General features: G+C 43.7%; 1 protein-coding gene across 1 annotated transcript in view; it reads left to right on the forward strand.

Annotated features, from left to right (window-relative positions):
- The first annotated feature begins 674 nt into the window (after positions 1–674).
- The window catches only part of COL4A1 (collagen type IV alpha 1 chain), a 175,439-nt gene continuing 157,241 nt past the window's right edge, over positions 675–18,872 (forward strand). Inside the window, exon 1 of the mRNA XM_028721789.2 lies at positions 675–865. Coding sequence (XP_028577622.2) covers positions 758–865 — 108 coding nt within the window. The 5' untranslated portion in view covers positions 675–757. The remainder of the gene's footprint in view (positions 866–18,872) is intronic.

An 18,872-nucleotide genomic window follows, 5' to 3' on the forward strand; every position in this document is an offset into this window, starting at 1 on the left:
TAATTCTAAAGAAGTTACTCGCGGGGATAGAAATGAAACGCACTTCCAATAAGTTTTACTTACAGCTTGCACCTTACCACTAAGCAGCAGCACCAATCCCAGAAAGAGCGTGATTTGTGAAACCCTGCACAAAAAAAGACAAAATTGCCATCGTTACAGCGCATGCCGTCCCGGGCGCTGCCGAGAGCCTGAAAAGCGGCCCGTCTCCCCGGGGAAGGCGCCACTTACCGGCCAGTGGGGCGGGCGACGCGCAGCGGCGGGGGGCGCCTCATCCTCGTCTCTGGATCCGCGCACGGGAAGGCGCCCTGCGAGGCAGACTGAGGAGCGACACGCGCGTGAGAAGGGCAACGGGCCGCCGCGCGGGGCAGGGCCGGCCGGGAGGGACCCCCGCTCCCTCCCCGCTCCCCCTCGCCCTCCCGGGCGGCGGCGGCTCCTGCGCGAGAGGGAGCGCCGCGCTTGGCGCCGCTCGGGGCAGGGACTCACCTGCCCTCGCTCTCCTCCTCGCGCGCCCGGAGCTGCGCGCCTCTCGGCCGGCGGCGGTCCGGAGTGCGGCGGGAGCGGCCCTCGGCCAGCGGCTGGCGCCTCCCCCCCCCCCGCGGCCCCCGGGGCGGGGCGGCGGGGCGGGGCCTGGGCAGCGCACAAGCGGCGCCGGGCGGCGAGCTCGCCTTTCCTCCTCGGCAGGCGCCGGAGGCGGACGCAGGATCGGGGCCGCGGCGCACGTGCGAGCGTCAGGGTCGGCAGCGAGAGGAGGACGAGGATGGGCCGCCCCGCGCGGGATCCGCCGCTCGCGCTCCTGCTGGCTGCGCTGCTGCTGCTGCCGCTGCTCCTCCTCGAGCGGCGCTGGGCGGCCGAAGCGGCGGCGGCGGTGAGTAGTAGGTTGTGTGCGACCTCGCTGCGGAGCAGGCGCTCCGCCCGGGGAGCCCTCTCGCCCCTTCGAGGCGGCGGCTGACCCGGGACGGTCTCGGGCGGCGCGGCTGGCCGGCCCTGGGCGCCTTTGCGTGCCGCCGGGAACATGCAGAGCGTCTCGATTTCGTGCCTTTTCTCTCTAGCTAGACTTTTGCGATATGTGGATGTAGATAGGATAAGGAAAAGCTTTCCGGGGTTGCTGAGGTGGCCCGTGTTCTCGGCATGTTTCCAAATGATCGGTCCTACTTGTGTGAATCTGGTTCCCTGTAGAATCCCACTTGGCTGCATTTCCCCCATTGCCACCACGAGTGGTCCAGACGCAGTTGTGTGCGCCTGTGGCACAAAGACCCTCTGCGAGGGGCACTGGTGGAACAACTTTGAAGCCGCTTCACTGTCAGCTCCAGTTTTGGAGACGTCTGGATCAGTAATGGATTGGAGACAAGCAGGGCCGTCTTTACCCAGGGGTGCAGGGCACCCAGGCACTGAATTCTGGGGGGCGCCAGGCACCCGCCGCTGAAGCCACCTAACCTCTTAACTATCTACCTGTTATGAAATAATAAATAATTTTGATCAAGCTAGAAAAACAAAGTACATATATATACCTAGGTATTACTGAAATGTATACCTACTCTTTCACTCAAGGACTTTCGACTTTGTGTGCTCATTTACCAAAGATGCGCAAGCTTATCATTCACAACGGCAGCGCTTGTCAGACTCAAAAAAGGCGCTCGCCATTCTCAACAGCGCCATGCACGCGAAATTAACTCTTACATCGAAATATCATGTTACGTATTGTATTGAGCTGCTATGCGGCAGCGGGGGCAGCGGCACCTTTGACACGACTGAAGCTTCGCTAAACTAAATTTGGGGGCACTGGGCGGATCTTTGCACCCCGGCTGCGCATATGCTAAAGATGGCCCTGGAGACAAGAACCAGACTTGGAGGCTCTGTTGGTGGGTTTTCGGACTAGGAAGGTGGCAGGCAAACTGCTTTGGGGGTGGCCTTTCCCCCAAGTCTTGGATTTGGAGACCCTCATTGAGCGCTGTCACTTGAGGCCTAAGAGGCTTCTGTAGCACCCGTCCTTGACAGGGAAAGCCAGAGTAGTGTATGGCTGGGGCTGTTTTTGAAATGTAAGTTACTGTAAAATACAACAGCTGGCTCCTACTGGAGCTGGCCACTAAGGACATAACTCCCCACTTAAACATGTACTTCAGCTTCTGTTCTGCTTTCGGGCACAAATCAAAGTGCTTCACTTTTAAACCATCTCAGACATTGATGCCTCCTATTACAGCAGCAATCTTCAGCCACCTTGAACCCACACATGAATTGGGGGACTCTTTCTCAAACCTTTTCATACACGTTTAAGGTGGTAGTGCTGCTGTTTTGACCCACCTAGGCTGCAACCTGGCAAGGGATCTCATCAGGTAAGATCCAGGGGCAGCACGAGGCTTCCTGAACTTAATGTTTGGCATACAAGGCCTTCCTCTCTGAGGTCCCCTAGCCACTGAAATTAGGTGGGTGGTGACAGAGCAAAGGGCTTTCTTGGCGGTGGTACCTTGAGGTGTATTCCCCTCGTGGGGAGGGTGTGCCTAGTGCAGAATTTGATGTCCTTCTGGCACAAGCAGATTTTTTAATTTGTCAGCATTTTGCTGAGGCTGTAAGGCAGATGTGCACATCAGGCAGGCTGAGGCAGCCACCTTTGGTGGCAGAACCCCAAGCACCCCTGCTGGTGGGGAAACCACATGAGATCTCACGTGAGCGCCGCAAGATCTCACTGGAACCTACTGCTGTCAGTGCTGCTTTGCAGGCACTGCCACACAACCCAGGTAAAGGAGGTGGTAGTAGCAGCCGGGCAGCACCTTTGATGTTTTGCCTCAGGCATCGAAATGTGATGTGCTGCTCTTGTGCAGCTGCCATTGTTTTATTGCTTCTGCTGGATTTTGTCACTGCTGTTGCTTGCTGTGTTTAACATTGGGTCTTATTCTAAATGTGTTTTATCATAATTATGTAAGCTACCCTTGTATAGTTAAAAAAACCCAAACACCTGAAAGGTGATGTATAAATATGAACAAAAAGTGTCTGTGTCTCTCTGGGATTACCAAGGATTACTGAAAAATGTAAAATAGTAGTAGAAATACAACAGATCCTTAATGGTTTAAAAATGTCATCATGCTCGGTAATGTAGGCTTATGAATTAGAGAGGCCAAACTTCTGAGGAAAATTGCTTTCCTGGTTTCCAGCCCACAGAACAATAAACTGCAGTATGCAAGGAGTCTTTTCAATGGTTCAAGCTACATCCACCTGAACTTGCTATGTGAGCATTTCCTCTAGTTCTCACCCACCTCTGCTAAGTATTCATTATTACATATAACCTCAAACTTCATTAGCTAGAGCCTGTGCTTTGCATCACAAGCAGCAACTGTTTTGTGGAGGGATTATGTTCCATGGCACAGCACACTTATGTGAATCGCATATAATCAACACCAATTGAAAAAGAGTGTTGGGATTGGCTACATGGCACCAATTGTCCCTCCACTTTTTCTGTCTGAAATTGAACAAAGCATTCTATTGCTTGACGGTTTAACCCACTATTGGTCTTGTCCACTCAATCCACCGAAGCCTGTCTTCGCATGCCGGGGAAGTTCCTAACTCACTGAGGGTTTGGGACCCATTGGCTATCCTTACCTGGTTTAGCCAACCAGCCCAAGCTGTTTTCTGGGGTGTGGTCGCTGTCATAGGCTAACAGCTTCTAGGAGCTGGGGGTGTCAGGATAGGAGTCAAGTGCAGGTCAGCAATAATGGCAGCAATTCACCTGTGCCAGCGAAATTAACTCTGTTCAGGGAAACAAAAATACAGCTTGGCCATGTGGCCTCAGCAGCCCTTTCCAGCAGGTCTTCCCCCTATGGAGAAGTTGCGGGGACTGAAGGTCCCCACCTTCCTCCCCTCGTTAAAGCTCCCCCTCTCCAGGATGTTTCCCAAGCAGTCTCAAACTATGTCTGTACACAACTAATCTGTATTCCGCCCTCTTCATTTCTCTGCGTGTACTGGGAGAACGGGTGGGGAGAGGGGAGGGAAGCTGGACACAGCAGGAGGGGGAGTCTGAACTTCTCCCTATCACAGGTTCTTCCTGCTCACTAAATCCTGTTGCCCCTTCGGCATCTGACACCTCTTCCCTGTCTTCTCCCTTTGACTGCTCCTCAGTGTCCCACCACCAATCCCCTAGATCTGAGCCTGCCTCCTCTGGGGGTTCCCTTGGGTGCCTCCCACCATTCCTTTTCATCCAGCTAGTCCAGGACAGCAGGTGAGAACTGAGTGCAAGGTGGGGACCAAAGGTGGTCAGACTACCCCAGAAGGAGTATGACGTGTCATCCCCTCCCCTGAGATCCCATACACTGCAAAAGAACTGTATCAATATATGATACTATATTGTAAAAATACAATTAGGATTTCAAAAGGAGTGCTGAATGTAGGCAATTTAAATCAACTGGAGTAGGTTTCAAGTCTCTGATGCTTAAAATTGGGTAGTGCTCCCAAAGAACTATGATAAATTAACTGTGTGATATTTAGACACACAGAAAAATATAGGAACACAGTCTCACACAAGACAATACTTGTAAATTAAGAGGAAGCATGTTTCCCCCTTCAAAACTGGACTCTGGGTTTTTAAAAAGGATGAATTAAAAATATACATTTGGAGTTATAAATCAAACAAAACAGCATCATGTTAAACAAATAAAGAAGAAACAGAGATAAACTATTTGTGTATGCTGTTCCTCTCTGCAAGCACTCTGACTGGAGCATTCTGTGAGACTCTAGCCCTTGATGGACAGGTCTAGCTTCCTTTTTTATTTTATTTTATTTTATTAACACATAAAACACGTACATATACATTTACACAATACACGTACACAACACACTACCTTATTTTCATAACATAAAACATACCTACATTACTCTATATAATACCTACCTATACTATACATACCAACATACCTACACACCTACCCCACACAGACACCCAGCAAGTGACTTGACTTCCAGCTGTTCTTGTTACGCTACTTTATTTTTCCAACTAGCTTAAATGCATTTAATTATTTCTTTAATCTCAACTTCTATATTAACTTTCTTTTCACTAATCATTTTCTGGATTCACTCAATATCTGTCAGAAATTCTACTTTTTCCACATAAATTTTGGTGTAGCCCACTCCTTATTCACTTTTTGTACCATATCTCCTCTTATCCTCCCTGTTAGTTTGGCAATATGGAAGTATTCCATCATTTTAGATAACCAGTCTGTTTTAGTTGGGGCGCTGCTGGTTTTCCAATTTTTGGCAATCAATAACCTTGCCTGCTGTATTTGCATACATAAATATTGGTCTGACCGTTCTTTTTATTACCTTTGACCTAGGAGAAAGGATTCTGGTTTTTCCCCCCAAATGAAAATCTAAACATCTTTTTCAGTTCGTTATAGATATTTTCCCAGAATCCTACTATCCCTTTGCCCTCCCACCACATATGTAGAAAGGTTCCTGCCCCATTGTTGCATCTCCAACAGACATCACTACAGTATTTGTACATTTTTGCCAGTCTGGCCGGGGTCGGGTACCATCTGTATTGCATTTTCATTACATTCTCTCTTAAATTATAGCATCCCGTAAATTTGATATCTCTTTTCCACAGCCGTTCCCATTGGCTCATCGTAATAGGTAAAGGTAAAGGGACCCCATTAGGTCCAGTCGTGGCCGACTCTGGGGTTGCGGCGCTCATCTCGCTTTATTGGCCGAGGGAGCCAGCGTACAGGTCATGTGGCCAGCATGACTAAGCCGCTTCTGATGAACCAGAGCAGCGCATGGAAACGCCGTTTACCTTCCCGCCAGAGCGGTAACTATTTATCTACTTGCTCTTTGACGTGCTTTTGAACCGCTAGGTTGGCAGGAGCAGGGACTGAGCAACGGGAGCTCACCCCATTGCGGGGATTTGAACCGCAAGTGATCGGCAAGTCCTAGGCTCTGTGGTTTAACCCACAGTGCCACCCGCGTCCCTTTAGCTCATCATAATATTTTTTCCTAAATCCTGGGTCTAGCTTCCAATTAACACACTTCAGTTCCCCTCCCACTCACGCCACACTGGAATCACTCTTCTCACCCAGTGTGTTGCATTTTATTTTATTTTGGAGATGGGATTTGGTTGGTTATTTTAGTCAAGGATCGGCAGCGCAGCATTCGTGCTGATTTGGCATGTGTGCCTTGCTGAGCCTTACTTTGAATATGCCTGGTAAGCCTTATGACTTGTGCTTCATCTGAAACCTAGTTCACCCTAAACCATTTCAGAGTAGAAGAGAGTTTCCAGAGTTACAAGCTTCAACCCAGTTCCTCTATATGTGTGGAGCAGCTGTCTGGCCTTCCATTCCATGTATGTTTTTGAATAGCAAGTTTCTACAATAGTTGGCAGGGGAGTCCTAGGCATGTGTTGTTTAAGTATCTTTTCCCTTCTCCAGAGTTTGTTATTTTATGTCTTTAGGCCTCTGCTGTACAGTTTCCTTTCTCTGGACTAAGCCACTGCTCTTTTCACCCCAATTCAAACTGCTTCCTGGAATGCATCTCCAGGGTACTTAAGACTCTGAGTCACTTAAAACCTCCTTTGGGATTTTAATTGTACAGATCTCTATCACTTCAAGGGGATTCATCGATGTCCTCTGAATAATGTCCTAGCAAACTGAGGCAGTGTCTATAGGCCTGTTTGGGCAACTCTCTGTTCTTGGAATGTTTCCTGCAGACAGTTCTCACCCAGACTGAAAGCAGGCCACAGGAATGGGTGGATCATAGGTATGGCATACTGGACCAGACCTCCATCCTGACTTACGTTTCCGTTTCCTGCCTAAGGGAAGAGATGCCCGAAGAGACATAAATAAATGATCTCACAGTAGTTTTGAAAGTTTAACAATGTAGCAAAACTAATCTGGCAATAAATGTGCTTGTTAATTGTGAGTTATCTCAGTCCAAAATGTGACTATCTGTGTGAAGGAGTAATTGGCCCATATATGTTTGTTGTTGCTTTCCCCCTGCACATTAACCCTTTTCTTTCTTTTTTGTCTCTTTTGCATTCTTTTACCTCCAAAACCTCAATTTATTGTGTAAGATGTTTTCTAGCAGATAGAAAAGTACCCACCAAAGTCAAGACCTTTAACTAAGTGTTCCATTGTCTTCTCATCATTTACATTATTCATAAACCACCTTTTAAAATAGGTTCACCGTCTCTGTGCTTCTTCTTAAGTTTGAGAGAAAAATCTTTGTTGAGGCCAGTTATATGGGACAGTAGTTGAGGAGCAGATCAGTTAGAGCAGAGAAGACTGAATGAACATTACTTGGATTTCAAAGGTGGAATTGACATCTGGGGAGAATTTCCGAAAGGTGGCATTTTGTTCTAGCTCTTAGGCAAGTCAATCGAAAAACTGCATTCTTTTGGCGCAACAATTTTGGGGTCTTTTTTAAAAAAGCTCAACAACTTTTGGGGAGTCCTGGTGGCCTTTACTTTTTGAAATATGGCAACCCTAATGGTAATCCATAGACCCACCCCCAGAGTAACTGTTCTGGCTTGCCTAATTTTTAACCAAGGCTGGATATAAAGTCTGCTCACCCTTTGCAAAATAAGGGGGAAATATTTTCAAAAATGTGTATCATGGGCGTAACCAGGATTTATGTTGGTGGGGGGAGAACCTCAGTTAAGTATTTTTATGGATTTATTTGATCTTGGGGGCAGCTGCCCTTTCCCCCGCTCCCCTTTGGCTACGCCCATGATGTGTGTATGAGAGAGAACGCTTTGTGTGAGAACTAAGGATTCTTGTTTCAGATAAGATTGGACCACTATCCCCCTTCCCCGGCCTCAATTCTTATTCAATTCATTCCAAATGAGAGATGAACTCTCGCAACCCTCCTTCCCTCCCGTCTCACTTACTGGGCTAAGGCTGATGGCAGTGGCAAACTGTGACTGGCAGGAAGGGGGGAGGGACGTCTTCTCCTTCTCCTTCCTGCTTCCTGCCACTACCAGAGAAAGGGGAACGGCCCTCTTTCCCCTTGACTCTCTCTGCTTGCTGTGGCTTGCTACTTCAGCCCGGTAAATGGAATAATTCACAAGAACCCTATATCCTAATAAGAAGATTGACATCTTCATACTTTGAGAATGCCTGATTCTTATAAGGACTAAACTCAGAGAACTTTAAAATAAACTAATCTCTCCTGCTTTTTGATAGGATGCCACCACCAAAACCCTACCAAAGGAAATGCTTGTTACCTCATCTGCCTTTTTCTTGTTGTTTTTCTAAAAGTGAGATTCTCTGAATTTATGGGCACAATCCAGCAGTGCATTCATTTCCATAAAGCACAGTTAAATAAATAAATGGAATAGCACCAGAACAGCTGCCATACATTTCAACAGGGTTAACTGAAGAGTCTGAAAGTCTTAAAACTTGGGTTGCTCTATCTGTGGTCAATTTACACCCCCTCCCCGCCCCCGCCACTGTGGCTTCTAATATTGCATGTTTTGGTATTGATTTACAAGCCAAGTGTTATTTACTTTTATTGTGGGAAGCAGTGCTATTTTTCTAGAAAAAGAGGTGCTGGAACTCACCATGAACACCTTGTTCTCTTATGATGGCAATGGCACCCGCCTGAGAGGTCCTGGAACTCAGTTCAGGTGAGTTCTGGCTAAAAAAAGAGTCCCGGTGGAAAGCAATGTGTTACTGCAAAGTGGAGGATGGAGGATTTTTGTATCTAAGCATGGGTCAGGATCTGAATGTTTTTGTGTTACTACGATAGATGGGCAATAGACTCCTGATCAGAGAATCATAGAGTTGGAAGAGACCCAAGGGTCTAGTCCAATCCCCTGCAATGCAGGAATCTAATTTTTTGATGCAAGCAAAAAATACCCTTGAAACCTTATGGGAAGAAGGGGGGAAATCTAAATGTTAACTTGTGGGCGAACATAGCAGACGACACAGTGATTCTTCAAACAGCTCTTCTTTATTCAGATGTCAGAACAGAACTAAGCTGAGGGGCTCAGTCAGCCTGCTTATATAGAGCTCCAGAACAATGCAACTGTTGCCATTTTCTAAAACTATCCAATCACTGAACGTCACTTTTCGATCCTTCATTTGCATACAAACTATCCAATCACTGAACGTCACTTTTCGATCCTTCATTTGCATAACTATCTACAGTATCCCCCTGCTGGCCCAGGGTGAGAACTTCAGTACATAACACTAAACATGGTAATATTGCTTGTATCCCTTTTTTTAGCTTTAAGAACTGACTTTGAATTAAAGCAAGAGTGGGGAACCTCTTTGGGCCTCTTCCTCAGAACCCTCCCCAGGCACATCCTATACTAGTTCTGCTTTGTTCCCTAAGCATTTTTGCCAGACTAGGATGTGTCCTTGAACTCCTCTTGTCTCAGTGGAGAACAGAAGGGTTTGTGGAAAGTAGTCTACTGTACAAAGGTAACATTTACATTTGTTGTTCCACTCATTTCTCCCTCTGGCCCAGGACACCATTGGCCACTTAAAGTTGCACCAAAAGGAATGCTACCTTTAGGCTGCTTACAGAAAATGGCAGGAAACCATAATTGTGGATTTCCTGTTGTTGTTGTTTAGTCGTTTAGTCCAAGTTGTACCTAAAAAATCCCATGTTTAACAAACCTGAACACAAAGGTCAAGAATTATTGTCTTCATACTCAGATGAGCAACAAGCAGCACAGATATTTTCTGGAAGCACAAAGAGCTTTTGGCAAGTAGACACAAAGCTAACTGTTTATTATGCAAGGACTCTTCAATCTCTTTACCATTTTCCCATATACATCCCACAACCTGATGGGTATTTAGCTAGCTGTTAATATTCCTCTATTGTATTTGCTGCTTATGGCAACTTCTTGACCCTTATTTTTAGGGAATGCACTCCATCTAAGCATGTGGTGTAGTGGTTAAGAGCGGTAGTCTCGTAATCTGGGGAACCGGGTTCGCGTCTCCGCTCCTCCACATGCAGCTGCTGGGTGACCTTGGGCCAGTCACACTTCTTTGAAGTCTCTCAGCCCCACTCACCTCACAGAGTGTCTGTTGTGGGGGAGGAAGGGAAAGGAGAATGTTAGCCGCTTTGAGACTCCTTAGGGTAGTGATAAAGCGGGGTATCAAATCCAAACACTTCTTCTACAAATGAACTCTACATAAAATAGATCTGAGTCAACATCCCAGAAGTTTTCTGCCTGCTTTCTGTGTGTGCAAACTGCATTGGGCTACAGGATGTACTATTTTAGTAAATTAGGCATCTCTAATATAAAATTCCATGTGCTGCTATCTCATGAGATTTATCCAGAAAATCAAGCAAATATGCAGCTGTAGAATCACAACTACTTAAAGCTATGGGATAATAAAACCTTCCCGGAAGCTGGGGAATGCCTTGACCCTGGTCTAAATATTACAGATGAAGTATGGCCCAGTGATTGAAGTGCCTAGTTGTGTGAGACTAGTATGGTAATTTGATACAGAGTTTCCTTGATTTCCCACAGATTCTTTCCCATCCCCTTAAAGAGTCAATAGCTGGTTGTTGTTTTTGTATGTATTTTAACTGTCATACCCCTAGGTCTAATTATGTTGTTATTCCGGTTTGGAAATGGGGAGTACTGTAGCAGTTTATTTATTTATATATCTATTTTAAAAGTGTGATAAATATAAAGACTGCATTTAAATATTTAATAGTTGTATTAAATAGTTGCCTTACAACACATTCCCTTTCAGAAATAAGTCCCAGTGCTTACTACTAGTATGTGTGTACATACTAGTGACCTCCAAGTTTTGGGACTACAGATCCCATCATCCATGAGCATTTGCCATCCTGTTTGGGGGTGATAGGAGTTGAGAGTCCAGCAACATTTGAAGGGTGCTAGATTGGGGAGGGCTGGCATTATACTCCAGCCTTAATGAAACTCATAGCATGACTTTGGGCAAATCTTCCAGAGATTTATTTCATAAAATTTATATACCTCTTGATGGTAGGAAAAAAACTCAAAGCGATTAGAATTGTTGGGATAAATCAGAAAGCTTAATGTATGGTGCTCTAAACTTCTCAGAGGAAATGTAGCATATAAAGAAGCAAGCAAATAATGAAATAAAATATATTTTGGGAAAATGGAAGTCCCTTACATATAATTTTGTCCAGAATATAAAACATATTGAGGAAGATAAAGGTGAGATATGAAAAAGGGGGCACTTTACCTCCAAGAAGATAATGTTATTGTTTATCAGTGGACATAAAGACACCTTTTGTGCTGTATAGATGGTATTTAACACATGATAAATTATCTAAAATGTATAAGAAGGTTCCTAATAGAACAGATGGTTCTTTTTCCATATGTGGTGGACTTGTAAAAAAAAACCCTAGGGTATTTTGGGAAAAGATATATGATGAGATAAAAAAGATGTTTAAAGTGAGTACACACACACACAAATGCAAGCTTTTCTGCTGGGGATTGTAGGAATAGAAATTCCAAAAAATATGGTCAAATTATTTATGTACAACAGATGGGATCCTTTATGCTCAGAAAAGGAAAGACTAGATAAGCAAAGTAATCGACTATGTTGATTCAGCAAAGCTAACAGCTAAAATAAAAGAATATAATGGTGATTTGGGTTTTTTGAAGAATGGAAGCCTTTTCAGATTATTTGAAGAAATACTACAACATGAAGAATCTTTGAGCAGGTTTTGAATTCTGAGCAACAGAAAGAATTAAAGCTTATTGTGTTATGACTGATAAAAAAGAGGGAAGGCAGGGTGCAGCAAATGAGGGAATTTATTTATTTATTTATTTATTTATTTATTTATTTAGTGTTCGTAGATACACTGAAATCAGTGACCCACAGGTCTGTTTCAGCTGGACTTCTGGCTGCCCTGCCCCTTGGCCATGCCACAGCTTTTTAGTTGGACCAGTGCTAGCACTGGGAACTCCCTCTAATAAAGAGAAGGGCCAGAGATGGTGCTGAAGGTAATGAGAAAAAAATGTTGTTAATGCTGGTAATTTTAATGATAAAGTAAATGGGGAGTAAAAAAGAAGGGGTTGTGAGGAACAGCAGTGCCAGAGCAGAGTCTGGTGATAAAGCGCCTCCAAATTCCAGCAGAGGGCAAGAGCCTCTCTCGGATTGGCTGCCAGAGGGGAGGGGCGGAGCAGCCCTTTCAGAGGGAAAATAACAGGCGCTGTTTCTGAGGAAGAAGTTGGACAGGGCTTGGTTGGGATGAGGAGAGGATTTACTGAGGGAGAACTGGCTCTGATCCAAGTGGCACATCCGCTCGCTGGGAGGAGACTCTCTCTAGCCAGAGGAAGGAGCCTCGCAGCTTGGCTAGGAAGAGCGGGTGGAGGGTCTGGGGAAAGTCTTCTGACAGGAACTAACTGGGTTAGGGCTGAGTCTGAGCCAGGAGAGGGAGAAGAAGATGGGGGAAGACAGAGGAAAGCGGAGTCTCCTTCCAGGCGGGAGGGGAGAGATCTACTAGGCCAGAGCTTTCCAGACTTTTCATCTTGATGACCCACTTGTCAGAGAGGCCTCGTTTTGGGACACACTACTTCCGATTTACTAGCAAACGGGAAGCTAAGCAAAGCCCTTTCTAGCCCCGGAAGGAGCGCAGGGAGCATTGCTCTCTTCTTGGCAAAGAAGACCCCTAAGCCAGGAACAAGGGGGAGGGGACCCCCTGGGTCTGTTGTACTACTTGAAAATACCTCAGTCGTGGGATTGCTAAGAGAGGGGAACTGAGGGAAAGCGCCCCTCACTTATGAACCAGGGTATTCAATTGGGAAACACTGGCCAGTGAGCACTCCAGTTGGAGAACAGCCTTGACCAAAGGTGTCATAGACTTTGAAGACACTCGAACTCAGGACGCAAGGGAGAAACGTGCTAAGAGGAAGGCACGCTTGGCAAATCCTCACCGTGACCAACTCCCGTCCGGAAACCAATGTCCCCACTGTGGAAGGACATGTGGATCCAGAATTGGCCTCCACAGTCACTTACGGACTCACTGTTAAAACCGTGTTCATGGAAGACAATCTTACTCGGCTAAAGAAGATTGCTAAAGAAGCAGCGGCAGCAGCAGCTGTGTCAAAAGTATTTAACTGTAATACCTATAACAGCTAAGTAAAGAAACGAGAGGGAAGTAGCGGAAACTGAGTTAAGCATTTTACCACCTATTCAAGAACCTTGAACATCTACCTGAAGTGTAACAACTGATTTTTAGCATCCGAAGTTTAAGAAAAACTGTGTGTTGAAGCCTGCAATATCCTTATATTTAGTTTAAGTGATGTTGACTTCTACCTGAAAGAACACATCTCACGACCCAACTTTGTTTCACAAACTACTTCTTTTTGTAACTAAAACTTTTATTGCTTGATCAACTCCTACCTAAGACTCTAAATCACTTAAGTTTTTCCTCACACAAGACTTGTGGTAAATTGTAGACATTCATTTAATCAAGTAGACCTTGGTGACAGAACGTTTGAGAGCCTTTGATTTATGAAGATACAACTCAAGATTTTGTCTGGAGCGTGCAGCAAAGAGCACTGCAATGCAAACTTCAGAGGCAAAATGCATTGGAGATCAGATAAGTGCTGCTATTATAATCCACATCTTGGAGAAACAATTGGCAGATTGCTCAACTGCCAGTCCCTGCACCACTCCACCCCCCAGCTAACAAGTGGTAAATGAAGGACTCCTGTTATTTCTATAGATCCCTTTTTGGCAGGTTTTCACTGTGATGTTAGAAGCAAGGTCAGGGTTCTTTATAAATTGACAGCCTCCCCCATTTGCTCTTCATGTATTATATTATACCCTGGACAGTAATAGATTTGTAGTGCTTTAGAAACAACTACTGCTGCTGCTGCTACTACTGAATAATAATAATAATAATAATAATAATATAATTTTGCAATTGGGCTACCATTTTACTCAGTATGAGTTTGAGTGGCGGTAGTGGGCTCTACTGCACAGAAATTCTGATTGCTCTTCATAAGATTTATATTGAAAATGGCAAGGAACAAACTCTTTTTCGAACTTGTTTTTCAACATTCCTTTAACTTCTTATTGGTTCTCCTGTCCTGTATTAGCAAAAAGTTTTGCTGGATGACAGCTAATTTCATGGTCCTTGGGATACTGTAATTTGGGCTATAGGAGTTCCTCTCACATCTAAGAGAGCATCTTTCTTGACATTTATAACTATTCCTGTCTCAGTGCAGGATGCCATTCTTTAAGCAAAGATACCGAATGGTGTTGCCAGTTCTATGCTTTTATGTTGCTCCACTTGGTATAGCATAATCAAGAGGTTGTTTTAATTTCATAGAGTTTCTTGATAAAATACATTGACTAGAAACAATAGCCCTTTTATTGCCATTTCTGTTTCAATTTTGGAACATATTTTTAGCATAAGAGAGTGATTGTTTTAACATTTCAAAAGAATAAGGATAACATTGTATTACATTCTGGATAATTTCTAGTATAGAAATGTGTTTTATTTTAAGGTTGCTTGGAATCTGAAAGAGGCATTTCACTTTTGACCTTTACATGAAATCAACTGTTGCTCCCTCTCTGCGGCAGTGCCACATAGGCTTCTGGGTTAATGGAAATACTTCCTTGTTTCAGTTCAGTACAAAGCCTAACTGTGTGTAAAAAGGATAGAAGATAAATAACTTCTCTGCATGTAAAATATATCCTACACAAGTTAGGGTCAAACCAGACATGATATTAACTGTGGATTTCTCAGCATTAGCTGAGGAAACTGATTTGTTACTAGGATTACTGCAAGTGTGGAGGGGCAATGTAATCCTTTCCTCCACTGCTGTGATTCTAGAGAAAATTCTTCCTCTGGCATTTGCTTTGGAAGAAAATTATCCATTGTTCAGCACAGTGAAAGAAGATACCAGAGAAGATTGCGTTAGGGGACAATTGGCACCTGATGCCAATGAGTTGTATGCTGCACCAGTGTTGTCTGTCCTTCATGGAAGTAACAGAGGCAGCAGGGTGGCCTGTCCTATTTTACCATCTGAGGTGAAATGGGAATGTACTGCTCCCTACCTCCGGCGGCTGCTGCTGCTGCTGCTGCTGCTGGAATGTCCCCCATCTCACCCAACTCCTTGCAACTTGTTTTCTTTGCCCCAGAGGCAACACTGTACCCTGGAACACCCCCCTCTCACTAGCGAGAAGCTGCAGCGAAAGCCATGGGGAGGCATCATGTCTTGCGCCTCTGCCGCGAGGCAAGTGCTTCACCCACCTCATCAGTGGACCAGCAATAACCTAACTTTAGGGCATTTCCCCCTCTTGGAATGACAAGATAGGTGATCTGAGAAGCTAGGAGGCATGAAAATAAATTGGAAGATCAATACAGAGGCAAGGATGTGGTGAGTGTGGGTAGGCAGTTGTTTAGGAAGGAAATAATTGCTGGTTATTGTACAGGAGCTTTTAGAGAAAACCTCTGGAGTTGAGATAATGGGAAGGTCAAGAGCACACCATACATGCTTTAAATTAGCAGTGTTTCTAAGTTGTTTCCAGTGATTCAGTTGAAGAGGTTTTGCAGGAAACACATTGATTAAGGAGCCTGGGTTCAGGACTGAAAAGAGGGGAGGGGATCTCCAAAACAACAACAACAAAGGAATGGATACATTGTGAATCCCAGAACAATTCCATTTGAGAGAATTCCATACAGCTGTGCAAGTACTTGCATTTTAGCCAAACGTATTTGGCAAGGACCAAGGCATCTATAAACTACTCATGGTTTCACAAAAAGGAAACTTCTTTCTGTGCTCTCACAGATGTAATGTGAGAGAAACAAGAGGGATAGAAATTTGCAAAGAATGTCAGTGGCTTGAACTTACACAAGTTGTAAGTTCGTGTAAATGAGTTGTGTCCCAAATCTATTTTGCAATTCTTGGGAAATTATTTATTAACTCTAGAAACAATAAATAAATGCAAATAAAGTAGAATACAGAGTCCTTGCTTAAAAGTAATTCTTAGCCCTTACCCACCCAAAGAAGATAGTAGCTCCCCCCAGCTCTCACCTGGGAGACCAACATTTTCCTGTCTCTCACCCAGGGTCCCCCATCAACCATCTCCCACCCCCATGAGTATACAATCTCTAGACCTTAATAAAGGTGCCAGATATAGGACTCCAAAGAAAAAGAAGGAAGAAAAGTGATAGGAAGAAGAAAGAAAGAAAGAAAGAAAGAAAGAAAGAAAGAAAGAAAGAAAGAAAGAAAGAAAGAAAGAAAGGGATTATTTAAGTTACAGATGGGTAGCCGTGTTGGTCTGCCATAGTCAAAACAAAAAAAATTCCTTCCAGTAGCACCTTAAAGACCAACTAAGTTAGTTCTTGGTATGAGCTTTCATGTGCATGCACGAAGAAGTGTGCATGCACACGAAAGCTCATACCAAGAACTAACTTAGTTGGTCTTTAAGGTGCTACTGGAAGGATTATTTAAGACATTCAGTCAAGGTCTTAAGGTCTTATGCCCCTCATGCATAATACTAACACAAGCTTGCATGTTCTATTTAGGTTATCTTTAAAGTGTTGGTGTTTCAGCCAAGATTAAATTAATTTGTCTCTGGTCGTTAACAATTTGGTAATCTGGTAAAGTTTGTGGTAAATCTGCTGACATTGAGAGACTGGAATGAACCTTAGTACATATGCCAAGGGCACATTTCTACATGCTGAGTTTCAATACCTGTTTGTGCAATGTGCTATCTCCCTTGAAGACCGAAATACCTGAATTAAGTTTTGTGTGCAGCAGTGGTGCCTCAGTATTCAAGAAACACTGAATGCTCTGCTGGTGTGTTTTTCACTTTTTTATTAGAACTTAGTATTTTTCACTTTGAGCAAAAGCAAAGAAGGCTGTAATGGAAATGTCACCCATATATGTAACCAAGTAAATGCAAAGATTAAAGTATGTAAGGCAAGGTGGGCCTTATTTGGGATATAGAAGAACAAGGGTGCATATGATTGCAGGTACGCCTTCCAAATGCTCCTTATGTCTGAATGATCCTGGGGGTTCTCTGTGCAGAGATACAAATATCTGTGATACTCTAGGTCACTTGTTTTAGAAAATGTATAACGAAATGTATGCCTTTGGTGCGTTCTGTTTTAGTCAAGAAATTAAAATTCAGAGCAATAAAATTCATTATAAACTTTGTGGAAATAGTAAAAGAAGTTTTAAAGCTAAAATCTGAAACAATAGCTGAAAACAAACCACCATCAACTGCCAGGAAAGGCTTTCCTGAGCAGGAGAGTCTTTACATGTCAGCAGAAACAATATAATAAGGGTACCTAGCTGATCTTCCTGAACAGGTGTTTCATAGTGAGAGTGCCACAAAGGTGAGGGTCCTGTTCTGTGTCCCTATATAGTTAACTCTTGTGAACAGGTGTACATGAACCTATGCTGCTGAAGTCAGAGAATAGGAAAATGTTTGGGAGAAGGGTGTTCCCTGAAGCACACAGGGCCCAGGTTCTAAACATGATGACTAGCATGTTTAATTGACAGTCAGTGCATATAAGCAAAAGTCAATGTGATATGTGCTCTTTGTTCATCTTTATATTTTGCACCAACTGAAGCTTCCACATTCCGTTTAAGGGCAAACCCGGTTGAAATTCAACACAGTAATCCAAACCATGGATAATGATGGCAAGATCTTGACCAGAGAGTCATACCAAATTCACGAGCTCCTTCTGCCTTTGAGAATAACAAAGCATAATAATAATTCAGGAGTGGACCCAAGGCATGAATCTTGTTTCTTCAAGGAGAAATTCAGACTTTCTTTTGATCAGATGGAGGATCATACCCCATTTCCCCTGCAGTGTGCTAGGAGAAGCTTCAACAACCTCCAGCCTTAAGAATGGAGCCAAAAAATGCATGTGATTATTTAATAAGTTAAATGAAAAGGTTTATTTACATATGTATATTTATTAAAAAATAATTTTGATTTCAAGATAAAGGGGAGTTTTTTCAAGTTAAAGGAGCATCCCCCCCCCCCAGAATAAAAAATACTAACATGGAAAGGACAAACTTCTTAACATGATAGTAAAAAACAATATTCTAATAAACACCACATAATACTGTATCATATGATTATTTTCTGAAGCCAACACATCTGTAAATTCACTTTCAAATTGTTCACTCAGAACATATTGTTATGAAATGCTACATTTGGCACATTTGCTAATGCACCAGATGTATTCCCAGTGTGCTTCCTAACATGGACAAGTTACTTAATTTTATTTCTAAAACATGTCTTTAAAATTAAGTTTTTTTGTGATAAATATTAAATGCCAGCTATATGATGAAAATTATAATGGATACAGGAATCAGAAAGAGGTCTCAAACCAAATTTGAGTACATCTATGTAGCTCTGTAAGTATGAATGGAACCCTTGGGAATATGTGCAGTGACGCAATCAGGAAGCAGATTCTTTTAATACTTAACATTGAGATGCTTGAAAACAAGTTGGAAGCTTAAATAAGAAGCCAAATAACCCATGGATGGGAACAAGCTGTGTAAACTGGCATCCTGTCTTCTCTCAGTTTCAGGGTGGCCAGAACTCCACAAAAGTAGTGGTGTCAAAGTTCCGAAGACAGTCTTAGTCCAGGAGGGTTCTTACAGACAAATCCTCAAAAAAGAAAAAGAAGGGGAAAAAAAGCCAAACCTTTTGCTTTACAATTGCAAGTCTAATTTGAGAAAGCCAGGATCCTTTTTCACATCCAATACAACAACAAATTTGGGGTGTGGTGTGTAATAAATCTAACATGACCAGACTGGATTCTCACTCAGCTGTGGAGTCGCTGAGTGGCCATTTTATGGTCTCATTTTCATATCAGTTCAAACTATAGTTAAACTTAACTGTGATTCAGTGGCCAGGTTGCTCACCGGAGCAAGACGGTTTGAGCATCTTACACTGATCCTG

This window comes from Podarcis muralis, chromosome 3 (assembly GCF_964188315.1).
Source record: "Podarcis muralis chromosome 3, rPodMur119.hap1.1, whole genome shotgun sequence".
NCBI lineage: Eukaryota > Metazoa > Chordata > Lepidosauria > Squamata > Lacertidae > Podarcis > Podarcis muralis.